Source organism: Myotis daubentonii, chromosome 11 (genome assembly GCF_963259705.1).
Source record: "Myotis daubentonii chromosome 11, mMyoDau2.1, whole genome shotgun sequence".
Taxonomy (NCBI): domain Eukaryota; kingdom Metazoa; phylum Chordata; class Mammalia; order Chiroptera; family Vespertilionidae; genus Myotis; species Myotis daubentonii.
The window spans coordinates 10,207,350-10,218,994 of record NC_081850.1 but is presented as its reverse complement, the minus strand read 5'-3'; the positions used below and the strand labels follow the sequence as shown (position 1 = coordinate 10,218,994).

General features: G+C 39.5%; 1 protein-coding gene across 1 annotated transcript; it reads left to right on the top strand.

Annotated features, from left to right (window-relative positions):
* The first annotated feature begins 2,124 nt into the window (after positions 1-2,124).
* On the top strand, positions 2,125-3,615 carry LOC132211841 (ubiquitin-conjugating enzyme E2 Q2-like). Its single transcript, XM_059656493.1, has one exon. The coding sequence runs from the start codon at positions 2,230-2,232 to the stop codon at positions 3,370-3,372; it is 1,143 nt and encodes a 380-aa protein (XP_059512476.1). The 5' UTR covers positions 2,125-2,229; the 3' UTR covers positions 3,373-3,615.
* The last annotated feature ends 8,030 nt before the right edge of the window (positions 3,616-11,645 follow it).

Below are 11,645 nucleotides of genomic sequence, written 5' to 3'. Positions count from 1 at the left end.
AAACAAAATGGAACTCAGGCACATTCTCCCAACTGCTGTGCAGAAATATAAGCAAAAATACTCCCTTAGCATATCCTAGGGCTATAGAAGGCAAAATCATTGCAACTTCTATTGAGTAGAATTTGCAGCCGGTACAATGGAGAAAAGAGGGAGGCTGGATGCAGAAAGGCATTTCTGTGTTGATTGGGCAGGTGGACTAAATGTCCGCTGGTCACTTCCAGCCCGGGGTGGCAATGATTCCATGTTTGAAGGCAGAGAATATGGAATGAGCCAAGCGGTGACTGGATGGAGCCGTAGAAACTTTCTCAAGTCAGCTTCCAACCTAGAAGCTGCTCTGAAAATTTTTATAAATGTGTCACAGGCTCGCAGATACTAGGGAAAGTGGATAGGAAATGAAGTCGTAAAACCTAATGGCTGTGGTCTCATCTTCCTGTCCGGGCAGCTGTATTCTAAAAAGGTGGGGATCCGGCTTGGGCCTCAGCCTCTAGAGCAGCTGTGCTCTCTGGGACGTCGCCAACAGTGAAGGTCCCAACAAATGAAGAGAAGAATCGAGCAAGAGGAGATGTCAAGAGGCAGTCTAGAAACCCGAGGCGGACATAGGAGCTTTGTGCACAGAGGTTTGGAACAGGATGGATGAGCACGTGAGGCTGGAGGGAATCCTCCCAGAGGGAATGTCAAGGCCGTTCCAGTTCAAATGACTTTGGAAAATACACCACAGCACCTAAGGCGCCACCCAGCTCTCCGCACGCGTCAGCCACAGCAGGGGTGTTGGTTTTTAGGCTGGGACCTGATGATCCAGGCTGGTCATGAACGGCTTGTAGGGAGGCCTCACTGCCTGCCAGGCTCAGGCACCGTGTTCTGCACGCAGCGTCCTGGTTAGCCTTCACAGCATCCCTCCATCCTTATCAAACCACGCAGAGTAGTCATGTTTACTGAGGATTGAGGGATTCTAAATTGTATTGTTCAATGAAATTATAAAACCATAAAGCTACACTACAGGAATGTTTTGGGGTACATGGTGCTTCCCATCTCCCCACCTTGAAATCCTTTAATTCGGTGGTTTTCAGTGGTGTGCCATAACACCTACTTAGTCAGGGGCATCGACGCATTTTCCCCACATTAAACGACAACAGCCAGCCCAATAGCGGGCTGGTGTGACTGAATCAAAATGATACCTAATTGATTTTGTCAGATCAGCAAAAAAAACTTTTTTGGTGTGTTGTAGGATTTTAATAATTAGTTTACGTGTGCCCTGAGATAAAGAAGGTTGGAAATCGCTGCTTTCATTGAATAGTACTGTGGCATTACCTACCAGCTGACACTGTAAGAAGCAATGGTGTGAAATGTCTCAATGTGTTTGATGTAGGGATATTATCTATTGCATTACAGAGCATCCTCTTCATGAATCCCCAAGAGACATAACTCCTGATCTCAGTATAAGAATTATTATAGCTCTTTTAGCAACTGGCATGTTTTTATATGATAGGCACCAGATCATGCAACTGATCCTCTTTCCCTCCTTGCAGTAGCTGCTAGCAAGTTCCAGGCCAGATTCATGGCCCAACTCAAAACATGCTCTTACCCTGACTTCATCCCATTCTTTCTTACTCCATTTTTTCAATTTAGTTATGCTTTGTTCTTTTATCCTATAATATTCTGCACATTGTTTAAAACCCTCTTTGAGCAAGATCAGGTATAAACACATACATCCATACAGTCATGTGCACAGATCTAAAAGTGCTATGGCCAAATTGCAAATACAGTGCAGGTAATAATGGTTTCATGTACATATAATGGAAATTAGTGAAATTCCTCTCCTCTGTTAAAATTATTTCTTGTTAATATTTATAAGTAACTCAGTTTTCCTGCTTTACATTCTTATTGAATAAATCCATTTTCAACTTGCCAGAATCCTGAATTTCTTTATTACTCATATGGAGGAGCCAAGTCTTCTGATTTATATGGAACAACTTCTCCATCTATTGGCACAATTTAATATTGCAAATGATATATTGTGGGTTTTTTGTTTTCTTTTGTTTTTGTTTTTTTGCAAATAATATCTTGAAATCAAATGTTTCCTTATTACTTCAAAGATTTCCCCTGTTTAGGCGGGCTGCCGCCTCCTGCCGGCCGCGTCGGTTACAAAGGCCGCTGCCGGGCCGGCCGCCCTCAGCCTCTTCCGGCCGTAACGGCGGCGCGGGCCGGGCTCCCCGCCGGAGATGAGGGAGGATGTCGGTGTCGGGGCTGAAGGCTGAGCTCAAGTTCCTGGCGTCCATCTTCGACAAGAACCACGAGCGGTTCCGCATCGTCAGCTGGAAGCTGGACGAACTGCACTGCCAGTTCCTGGTGCGGCCGCCGGGTAGCGCGGCCTCGGCGCTCACGCTGCACTGCAACATCACGGAGTCGTACCCAGCTTCCTCACCAATATGGTTCGTGGACTCTGATGACCCAAACCTGACATCAGTTCTGGAACGTCTAGAAGATTCTAAGAACAACAGTTCGCTTCGTCAGCAGCTGAAGTGGTTGATCTGCGAGCTCTGCCGATTGCACGACCTTCCCAAGCACCTGGATGTGGAGCTGCTGGATCAGCCGCTGCCCGCGGGCCAGAATGGGACCACGGAGGAAGTGACGTCAGAAGAGGAGGACGAGGAGGAGATGGCGGAGGACATAGAAGACCTGGACCACTACGAGATGAAGGAGGAGGAGCCTATCAGCGGGAAGAAGTCAGAAGATGAAGGAATCGAAAAGGAAAACCTGGCGATATTAGAGAAAATCAGGAAGACTCAAAGGCAAGACCATCTAAATGTCCTGGTCAGCGTCTCTGTGTTCCAGGGCGCGGTGTCCGGGTCGGTGCAGGCCTCAGACAGGCTCATGAAGGAGCTCAGGGACATCTACCGCTCGCAGAGCTACAAGGCAGGGTTTTACTCAGTGGAACTCATAAATGACAGTTTGTACGACTGGCATGTGAAGCTTCAGAAGGTCGATCCTGATAGTCCTTTGCACAGTGATCTTCAGATCTTAAAAGAAAAAGAAGGCATAGAATATATTTTGCTTAACTTCTCTTTTAAGGATAACTTCCCGTTTGACCCTCCGTTTGTCCGCGTGGTGTTGCCGGTTCTCTCCGGAGGGTACGTGTTGGGGGGCGGCGCGCTGTGTATGGAGCTTCTCACAAAACAGGGCTGGAGCAGCGCCTACTCCATCGAGTCCGTCATCATGCAGATCAACGCCACCCTCGTCAAAGGCAAAGCCAGGGTGCAGTTCGGAGCAAATAAGAATCAATATAATCTAGCAAGAGCCCAGCAGTCTTATAATTCCATTGTACAGATACACGAGAAAAACGGCTGGTACACCCCTCCGAAGGAAGACGGCTAAGTGGATGGACTGTCCCAGGCTCGGACCAACGTTGCTTTAAAGAAACCTTCCCACCGTGCAGACCAGCTTCGAGTGCCCATAACAGCAGCCCCGACGACGTTAGCTGATAGATACTTTAGTGGATACTCTGTCACCTGACATCCTGCATAAGTTACAGCCTCTCATTTGCTCATTGTAGGTATCTTGGACTCAGCAGGGGGGCCTTTCCTGTATTTTTCTTGATAAATACACACACTGGCCACTCCTAAAAAAAAAAAAAAAAAAAAAAAAAAAAAAAGATTTCCCCTGTTTAAGTATCTTAGAAAGTTCCTACTATCAAATATTAAAAAGATCTCTGCTGCAGTAAGCTCTTGGCCTTCAGGGGTTAAAAATCCTATAGAAATTAAATTCATGGCATTACCGCTGGGCTGAGAGGCCTCCTGGATCACAATCTCTACCTCTTAGAGAGGGAGTCAAGCTGAAGTTTCCAAAATAAGAGATAAAGGAATGAAGAGATATTAAGCATACATATTCTAAGTCAGGTTAGGATGTGATAATCATTTTTAAATCAGGTTTAAGGGCTGCATAAAACATTGGACATGCCAAAATTTCAATACTCATTGGGAATAGCTTATAAGTGACAAAACATATGGGCATTCAGAAGGGCCAATCAATTGTATAAATATGTATCATAATACTAACTATTGAGATGGAACCGGTCTTACCACTCCTCACCTACCAACAATTCTCTACCCTTTTTTTTTTTTTTTGTAGTTTTGGTTTAGTGATGGTGATCTTCAGCTTTTTCTTGCCTGGGAATCTCTTTATCTCTCCTTTGATTCTAAATAATAGCCTTGCTGGGTAATCTTGGTTGTAGGCCCTTGTCCTTCATCATTTTAAGTATTTTGTGCCAATCTCTTCTGGCCTGCAAAGGTTTCTGTTAAGAAATCATCTGACAGCCTTTTTAAATTAAATGTATTGGGATGACATTGGTTAATAAAAGTATATAGGTTTCAAGTGTATGATTCTATGATATATCATCTGTATATTGCATGGTGTGCCTACCACCCAAAGTCAAATCATCTGCTGTCACCATATATTTGACTCCCTTTAACCTTTACTACTCCTACCCCCTTCCCTCTGGTAACCACCAAAAAACAGAAAGAAATCAGTTATAGTCTTATGGAGCTCCCTTGTAGGTAACTAACTGCTTTTCTCTTGCTGCTTTTAAGATTCTATACTTTTTAAAAACTTTATTGTTGAAAGTATTACAGATATTTCCCTTTTCCCCCCATTGACCTCTTCTAGCCTGCTCACACCCCCACTCCAGGCCTTCACCACAATAAGATTCTCTACTTTTGAGTAAAGCACTGCCTTTACCTGACGAGGCAATTCCAATTTCTTGTAAACAAAATACATCACCTTTGAAGATTTTTAAGGCATAAAATATTCTCAAAATCCCTGTAATGTTGCAATCTCTATGTGATTCTGTATGTCTGCTGTGAATTTATTTATATGTACACCTCTTGAATTATTACCCTACAGATCTGAGCGTAAAACCCTTTTCTTCCATTTATACAAAAAGTGCAGCCTTGAGCAAGTTACTTTTACCTTCGAAACCTCCTTTTCTCATGTGTACATTAAAAAAATACTGATTACCTTGTAGGACTGTAGTGAGCAGTATTAAATAGTATTTTAAAAAAATATATAGCACTGAGATGTCCAGTCAAAATGGTAGTGTAGGTGCTCACTTCCTCCCACAGCCACATTAAAATTACAACTAAACTACAGAACAGTCCTACTGAGAACTTCCTAAAGTCTAGCTGAACAGAAGTCCTATAACTAAGAATATATTTTTTTAAAAGCCACATTGAAACCGGTAGGAGGGGCAAGATGCTGAACGGGCTAATCCCACACCCACGTGTGTGGTTTAAAAATTGGGAAGACATCTCTGCTACAGAGGTCTCCCCTGAGGAGCAAGGGGTCCCAGCCCCACACCAGGCTCCCTAGCCCAGGGTTCCAATGCCAGGAAGAGAAGTCCCTATAACTTCTGGCTGTGAACACCAGACAGGAAAAAGCAAATGGGAGAAGGAAAAAATAAGAATAAAATCAGAAATCAATGAAATTACAAATAGAAAATTAATAGAGAAAAATCAAGAAAACACAAAGTTGTCTCTTTGGAAAAATTGAGTCTTTAAGCTTCTATCCAGGTTAACTACACTAAAAAGAGAAGAGGCATAGAAATAGAAATAGAAATAGAAATAGAAATAGAAATAGAAATAGAAATAGAAATAGAAATAGAAATAGAAATAGAAATAGAAATAGAAATAGAAATAGAAATAGAAATAGAAAAAGAGAGGAGAGGATATCACTATAGATCTCATGGACATTAAAAGATAATGAAAGACTATTATGCCCATAAATTTGTTAACCTAGGTGAAATCAGCCAATTCCTTGAATGACACAATATGCCAAAATCCACACACATAAAAAATAGATTATCTGAATACATCTATAGATGTTTATTCAAAAAGTTGAATAACCTTCCAAGATAGAAAGCACTAGGTTCAGATGGGTTCACTGGTGAAATCTACTAAACATTTAAGGAAGAAATTTTACAATATCTTTCAGGAGATAGAAGTAGAAGGTATACTTCATAACTTATTACATGAGGCCAACATTCTCCTAATACCAAACCTAGACAAAGAAATTACAAGAAAACTATCGACCAATATCTCTCATGAACAAGATACAAAAATCCACAACAAAATATTAGCAGATTGACTCCAACGATGTATAAAGAGAATTGTATACCATGACCAGTTGGGATTTATCCCAGGTACGCAAGGCTGGATCATCGTTCGAAAATCAATTATGTAATCCATCACATCAACAGGCTAAAGAAGAAAAATCACATGATTATGGGAATACTAGATATGCAGACAAAGAATTTGACAAAATCCAACACCCATTTGTGATAAAACTCTCAGCAAATTAGGAATAAAGGGTAACTTCCTCAACTCAATAAATATCTACAGAAGAACCTCTAGCTAACAGCATATTTAACAATGAAGTTCAATGCTTTTGTACTAAGGTTAGGAACAAGGCAAGGATGTAATCTCTCACCACTATTTTAACATCTTATTGGTAGTTCTAGTTCATTCAATAAGACAAGAAAAGGAAATAAAAGGTATACATATTAAGAAGGAAAAAATAAAAGTCTTTGTTTGCAAATGACATGGCTGTCTACACAGAAAATCTAAATGAATCAACAACAACAGTAAACCCTCCTGGAACTAATAAGTCATTGTAGCAAGGTTGCAGGACACAGTTAATACATGAAAGTCAATCACTTTCCTATACACAAGCAATGAGCACATGGAATTGGAAATTAAAAACATATTACCATTTCCATTAACACTCGAAAAAATGAATGCCTAGGTAAAAATCTAACAAAATACATGTATGTGTAAGGCTTATATGAGGAAAACTCTGATGATAGGAATTAAAGAAGTAAATAAACAGATAGATAGTCCATGTTCATAGATAGACTAAATATTGTCAAGGTTTCCATTTTCCCCAACTTGATTCACAGAATCTCAGCAAGTTATTTTGTGGGTGTCAACCAGCTGATTTTAAAGTTTATATGGAAAGGCAAAAGACCCAAATTAGCCAATTCAATATTAAAGGAGAAAAACAAATTCAGAGAACTGACTACTCCACTTTAAGACTTACTATAGTTACTATGAAGGTACAGTAATCTAGACTGTGTGATATTAATGAAAGAACAGACAAATAAGTCAATTAAACACAATGTAGAGCCCAGAAGAGACTCACATACAGTTAACTGATCTTTGACAAGAGAACCAAGACAATACAATGGAGCAATGATAGTCTTTTCAATAATCAATGCTGAAACAACTGGACATCCACATGAAACAAAAATTAATCGAGACACAAACCTCACACCCTCCACAAAAATTAACTCCATATGAATCATGGACCTAAATGTAAAATCAGAACTATAAAACTCCTGGAAGATCGCATAGGAAAAACCTAGATAACTTCAAGAATGGCAATGGCTCTTTTTTAAAATTAAGTTTTATTGGGGTGACATTAGTCAACATGAACATATAGGTTTAAAGTGTGGATACTGATTTACAAAATCTGTATAGAGGACCATGTGCCCACCACCCAAAGGCAAATCTCCTGTCATGGGGGGAATAAAGGGTTCGAATGTGAGGCAATGACTCCTCAGATAGAACACCAACGGCTTGATCCATGAAAGAAAGAAGTGATAAGCTGGACTTTGTTAACATTAGAATTTCTGCTCTGTAAAGAAGGTGTCAAGAGAACGAGAAAACAAACTAGGATAAAATAATTGCAAAAAAAAAAACATCTGATAAAGGACTGTCATTCAATATATACAAAGAATACTTAAAATTCAACAATAAGAAAATGAACAACCTGAATACACACCTTACCAAGGAAGATATACAAATGACATAAAGCACAGAAAAGATGTTCAGCATCATCTGTCATTGGGGAGTTAGAAATTCACACAGCAGTGAGATACCACCACCTGCTGTGCGCTCCCCAGGTATTGAGACAGGACAGACTGACAGAATTAAACATATTAACAGTAATGTCATCCAGGGATGGTGGGATTATGGGTAGTTTTTAATGGAATGTGAATGTGTGCCTGTGTGTGTTAATATGCACACATGCATGCATACACATGGGTATATTTTCAGATATTTCTGCAGTGACTGTGCCTTACTTTTATAATGATAATGAAAGTGATGTAGAGAAATATTTTTAATGTCACCTCTGTTTAAAACCACTTTTTTATTTTGCTGCACGGCAATAAGTGTCTCCTTCAAGAATACTTCATTTTGCTCTCTCCCAAAGTTGCAAAAACAACTCTGATAACGAGTAGTTTATTTTCAGTAAAAACATATTGGCTCTACTTAGGGAACTAGCTCACAGAACTTTTCCCTATGGCAAAACAGAAATGTCATACACAGAGTTATTACAGGGTTTATGCTAACTCTGGCATTTTACATGCTTTAAGCTCATTATTATTCTCATTAGTTTTATGACTGTTAATAGCAATGCTATTTATAGGATGACTTAACCTTTACAGATTTCAATCAAAGATTTGAAAACTCATTGAAGGATGTGTCTAGAATGTAAGAGGCTGTATTTCTGAGTGATTTTCCCTAGTGGGGAGCATCCTTTGATCCTCAATGTATTTAAATGACTGGGTTGTCTCACCAGAGAAAAATCAAGTAACAATTATCAGTAAAGGTATAAAACTCATGAATGAATAATTGGTTTTCATAGGAATATGTATGAATGTCAAATATACATATGAAATGAAAACACCTATGGGGTATTTTTTAGATATTCCCTTATATGTAATCTTAAACTAGGCAAGGAATAAGACCTTTCGAACAAGAGCTTTATTTTTTAGCTAAAGCTGTTCTGGAATTAGATCTGAGCAGTTAAACTATAAAAATTCAGAGGGATACAAATATAGAAAACACTCTATTTTAATTGTGAAGAATACAGCAAGGACACCACTGTTCACTTTTGCCAACAGACGGTTTCAGCTGTCCAGCCCAGCCATTATATTCTTCACCATAGAGTTGTTCATTAGTCTGTGTCAGCTGTGTTTCTGCATAATTGTGAAGTGTTTTATAAGCATTTTTAAAGCCATAAAACCAATAAGGAATAACATATCTCCCATCATTTGATGAACGTCAGAACAGTTTATAAAGCATGACAATTACCTGTTGTTTAAAAGAGCCATCTGATGGCAGAAACATTAAGTTTGACAAGGTCATCTTTTGCTGGGGTGTGATGAGAAAGCTGCAGGGGTCCTCAGCGGTGGAAATGCCTGTCATACCACGCCCACGGAGACGGGACCCACAGAGATGACTAAAGTATTGCCTCTCCGCTCTAAATCTACCCACTTATACTCTGCGTCTTGTCGCTGGGACCAGGACTCTCCAGCCACCCTTCTGTTTGTCAGGTGGCTCTAGGGCAGGATATGTCAACAGAGGCACCAGAGGGAGTCTGAGAAGCTAGAGAAGGAGGAAGGGGCTTGCTCCTCCCTGTCTGTTTCATGGAGGCTTCCTGACTGCTTTCAGTTTTCCTCATACTTACAAACTCCTGTTCCCCACAGAGACATCACCTTCTTCTTCAAGATCTGGGTCCACTGCCCCCTGTCACACTGATCCCGGTGCTGGGAGGCATATTACCCTTTTACTATATAGGATAGAGGCCTGATGCATGGGTGGGGCTGGCTGGTTTGCCCTGAAGGGTGTCCTGGATCAGGGTGGGGGTCCCCCTTGGGTGCCTGGCCAGTCTGGGTGAGGGGCTGAGGGCTGTTTTCAGGCTGGCGGGTGACTGAAGCTCCCAACTGCTCCTTTTTTTCTTGTTTTTTTTATTCTGGGCCAGCTTTAGCTCTGAGGCTCCAGCTCTTAGGCCTCCACTGCTGAAAGCAGGTTTCTGGCCTTTGTTTACCTTCTGTATTTGAAACAATGTTGCGATCCTGCTGGCTGAAGCCCGGAGACTAAAGCAGGTTTCTGGGGTTTTGCTTAGCTTCTATATTTGTAACATAGTTGCTTAGAGTTGCAGCTCAGTGGAGAACGTTGGAGTCCTCCGTCACTGAAGCAAGCAAGCCTCATGTTCGCTTCCAGCTGCCTGGCTGCCGGCCGCCATCTTGGCTAGCAGTTAATTTGCATATCGCCCTGATTAGCCAATGGGAAGGGTAGCGGTCGTACGCTAATTACCATGTTTTTCTTTTATTAGATAGAATTATAACATGTTAAAGGGAAAAAAGAGGGCATTAAATATAACTACAGCATTTTGGGAACATTTGCACAACATTAAAGGTATAATTTATGATAACAAAATCATAAAAGGAAAAAAAGAAAAAGGTCTGAACAGGTACAGGTAAATGATGACAAGAGGCAATCTAAAGAAAAAGTGCTACTGTATGTATGAGACATTTTACACAAACCTAATGGTGACCACAAAACAAATATTCAGAGCTGACAAACAAATACTTTTTAAAAAGGAAATAGAGAAAAATATCATAGAAAACACCAAACTAAAATAGAAGATAAAAAGAAGGGAAAAAATACAATAGAGATACAGAGAAACCTGAAAAAAAAATTAAAATGGCCATAGTGGGTCCTTTTATACCAATAATCACCCAAAATGTAAATGTAAATCACAAAACAACAGAATACACATTCTTCTCAAGTGCACATGGAACATTCTCAAGGACAGACCATATGTTGGAGCACAAGACTAATCTCAATAAATTTAAGGAAACTGAAATTATACAAAGCATATTTTCAGACCACAACAGTATGAAACTAGAAATTAACTACAACGAGATGCTGGAAAAAACACAAATTTGTGGAGATTAAACAACATTCTACTGAAAAACTATTGGATCAAAAAATAAATAAAAGATCAAAGATACATAGAGACAAATTAAAATACAACATACCAAAATTTGGGGGATGCAGCAAAGGTGGTACCAAGAGGGAAGTTTATAGTATGACAGGCCTACCACAAGAAATAAGAAAAATCTCAACTAAATATTCTAACATTATATCTTAAAGAACTAGACAAAGAACAAATGAAGCCCAAAGTCAGTAGAAGGAAGGAAATAATAGAAATTAGAGCAGATATAAATAGAATAGAGAACAGTAAGAAAAAAGAAAAGAATTAATGATACAAAGAAGCTGTTTCTCTGAAAAGATAACAAAAATTGACAAACCCCTTAGTGCCTAGATTATCTAAGAAAAAAAAAGAGAAAGACTCAAACAAATAAAATCATAAATGAATGAAAAGTTACAACAGACACCACAGAAAAAGCAAAGACAATATAAGAATACTATAGACCATCAAATTTGAGAATCTAGAGGAAATGGTCAAATTCTTAGAAATACATACCCTTCCTAGAGTGAAACATGAAGAACTGAAAAACTTAAATGGACCAATCACTGACAAGTAAATTGAAAGAGTAATCATAAACCCCCCAAAAAACAAAAGTCTTCTAAACATGCAAAGAAGATTTAATACCCACTCTTCTCAAAATCTTGCAAAAAACTGAAGGAGAGGGGACATTTCCTAATTCATTTTTATGAGGCCAAATTACCTAGATACCAAAAACAGAAAAAGACAACATACACAAAAAAGAAAATTACAGGCCAGTATCTCTGTAATTCACAAAAGAAATACTAGCAAATGAATACAACAATACATTGAAA

What these genes read in the sequence shown, in the direction of transcription:
- LOC132211841 (XM_059656493.1), top strand. Translation starts at nt 2,230, where the DNA reads ATGTCGGTGTCGGGGCTGAAGGCTGAGCTCAAGTTCCTGGCGTCCATC.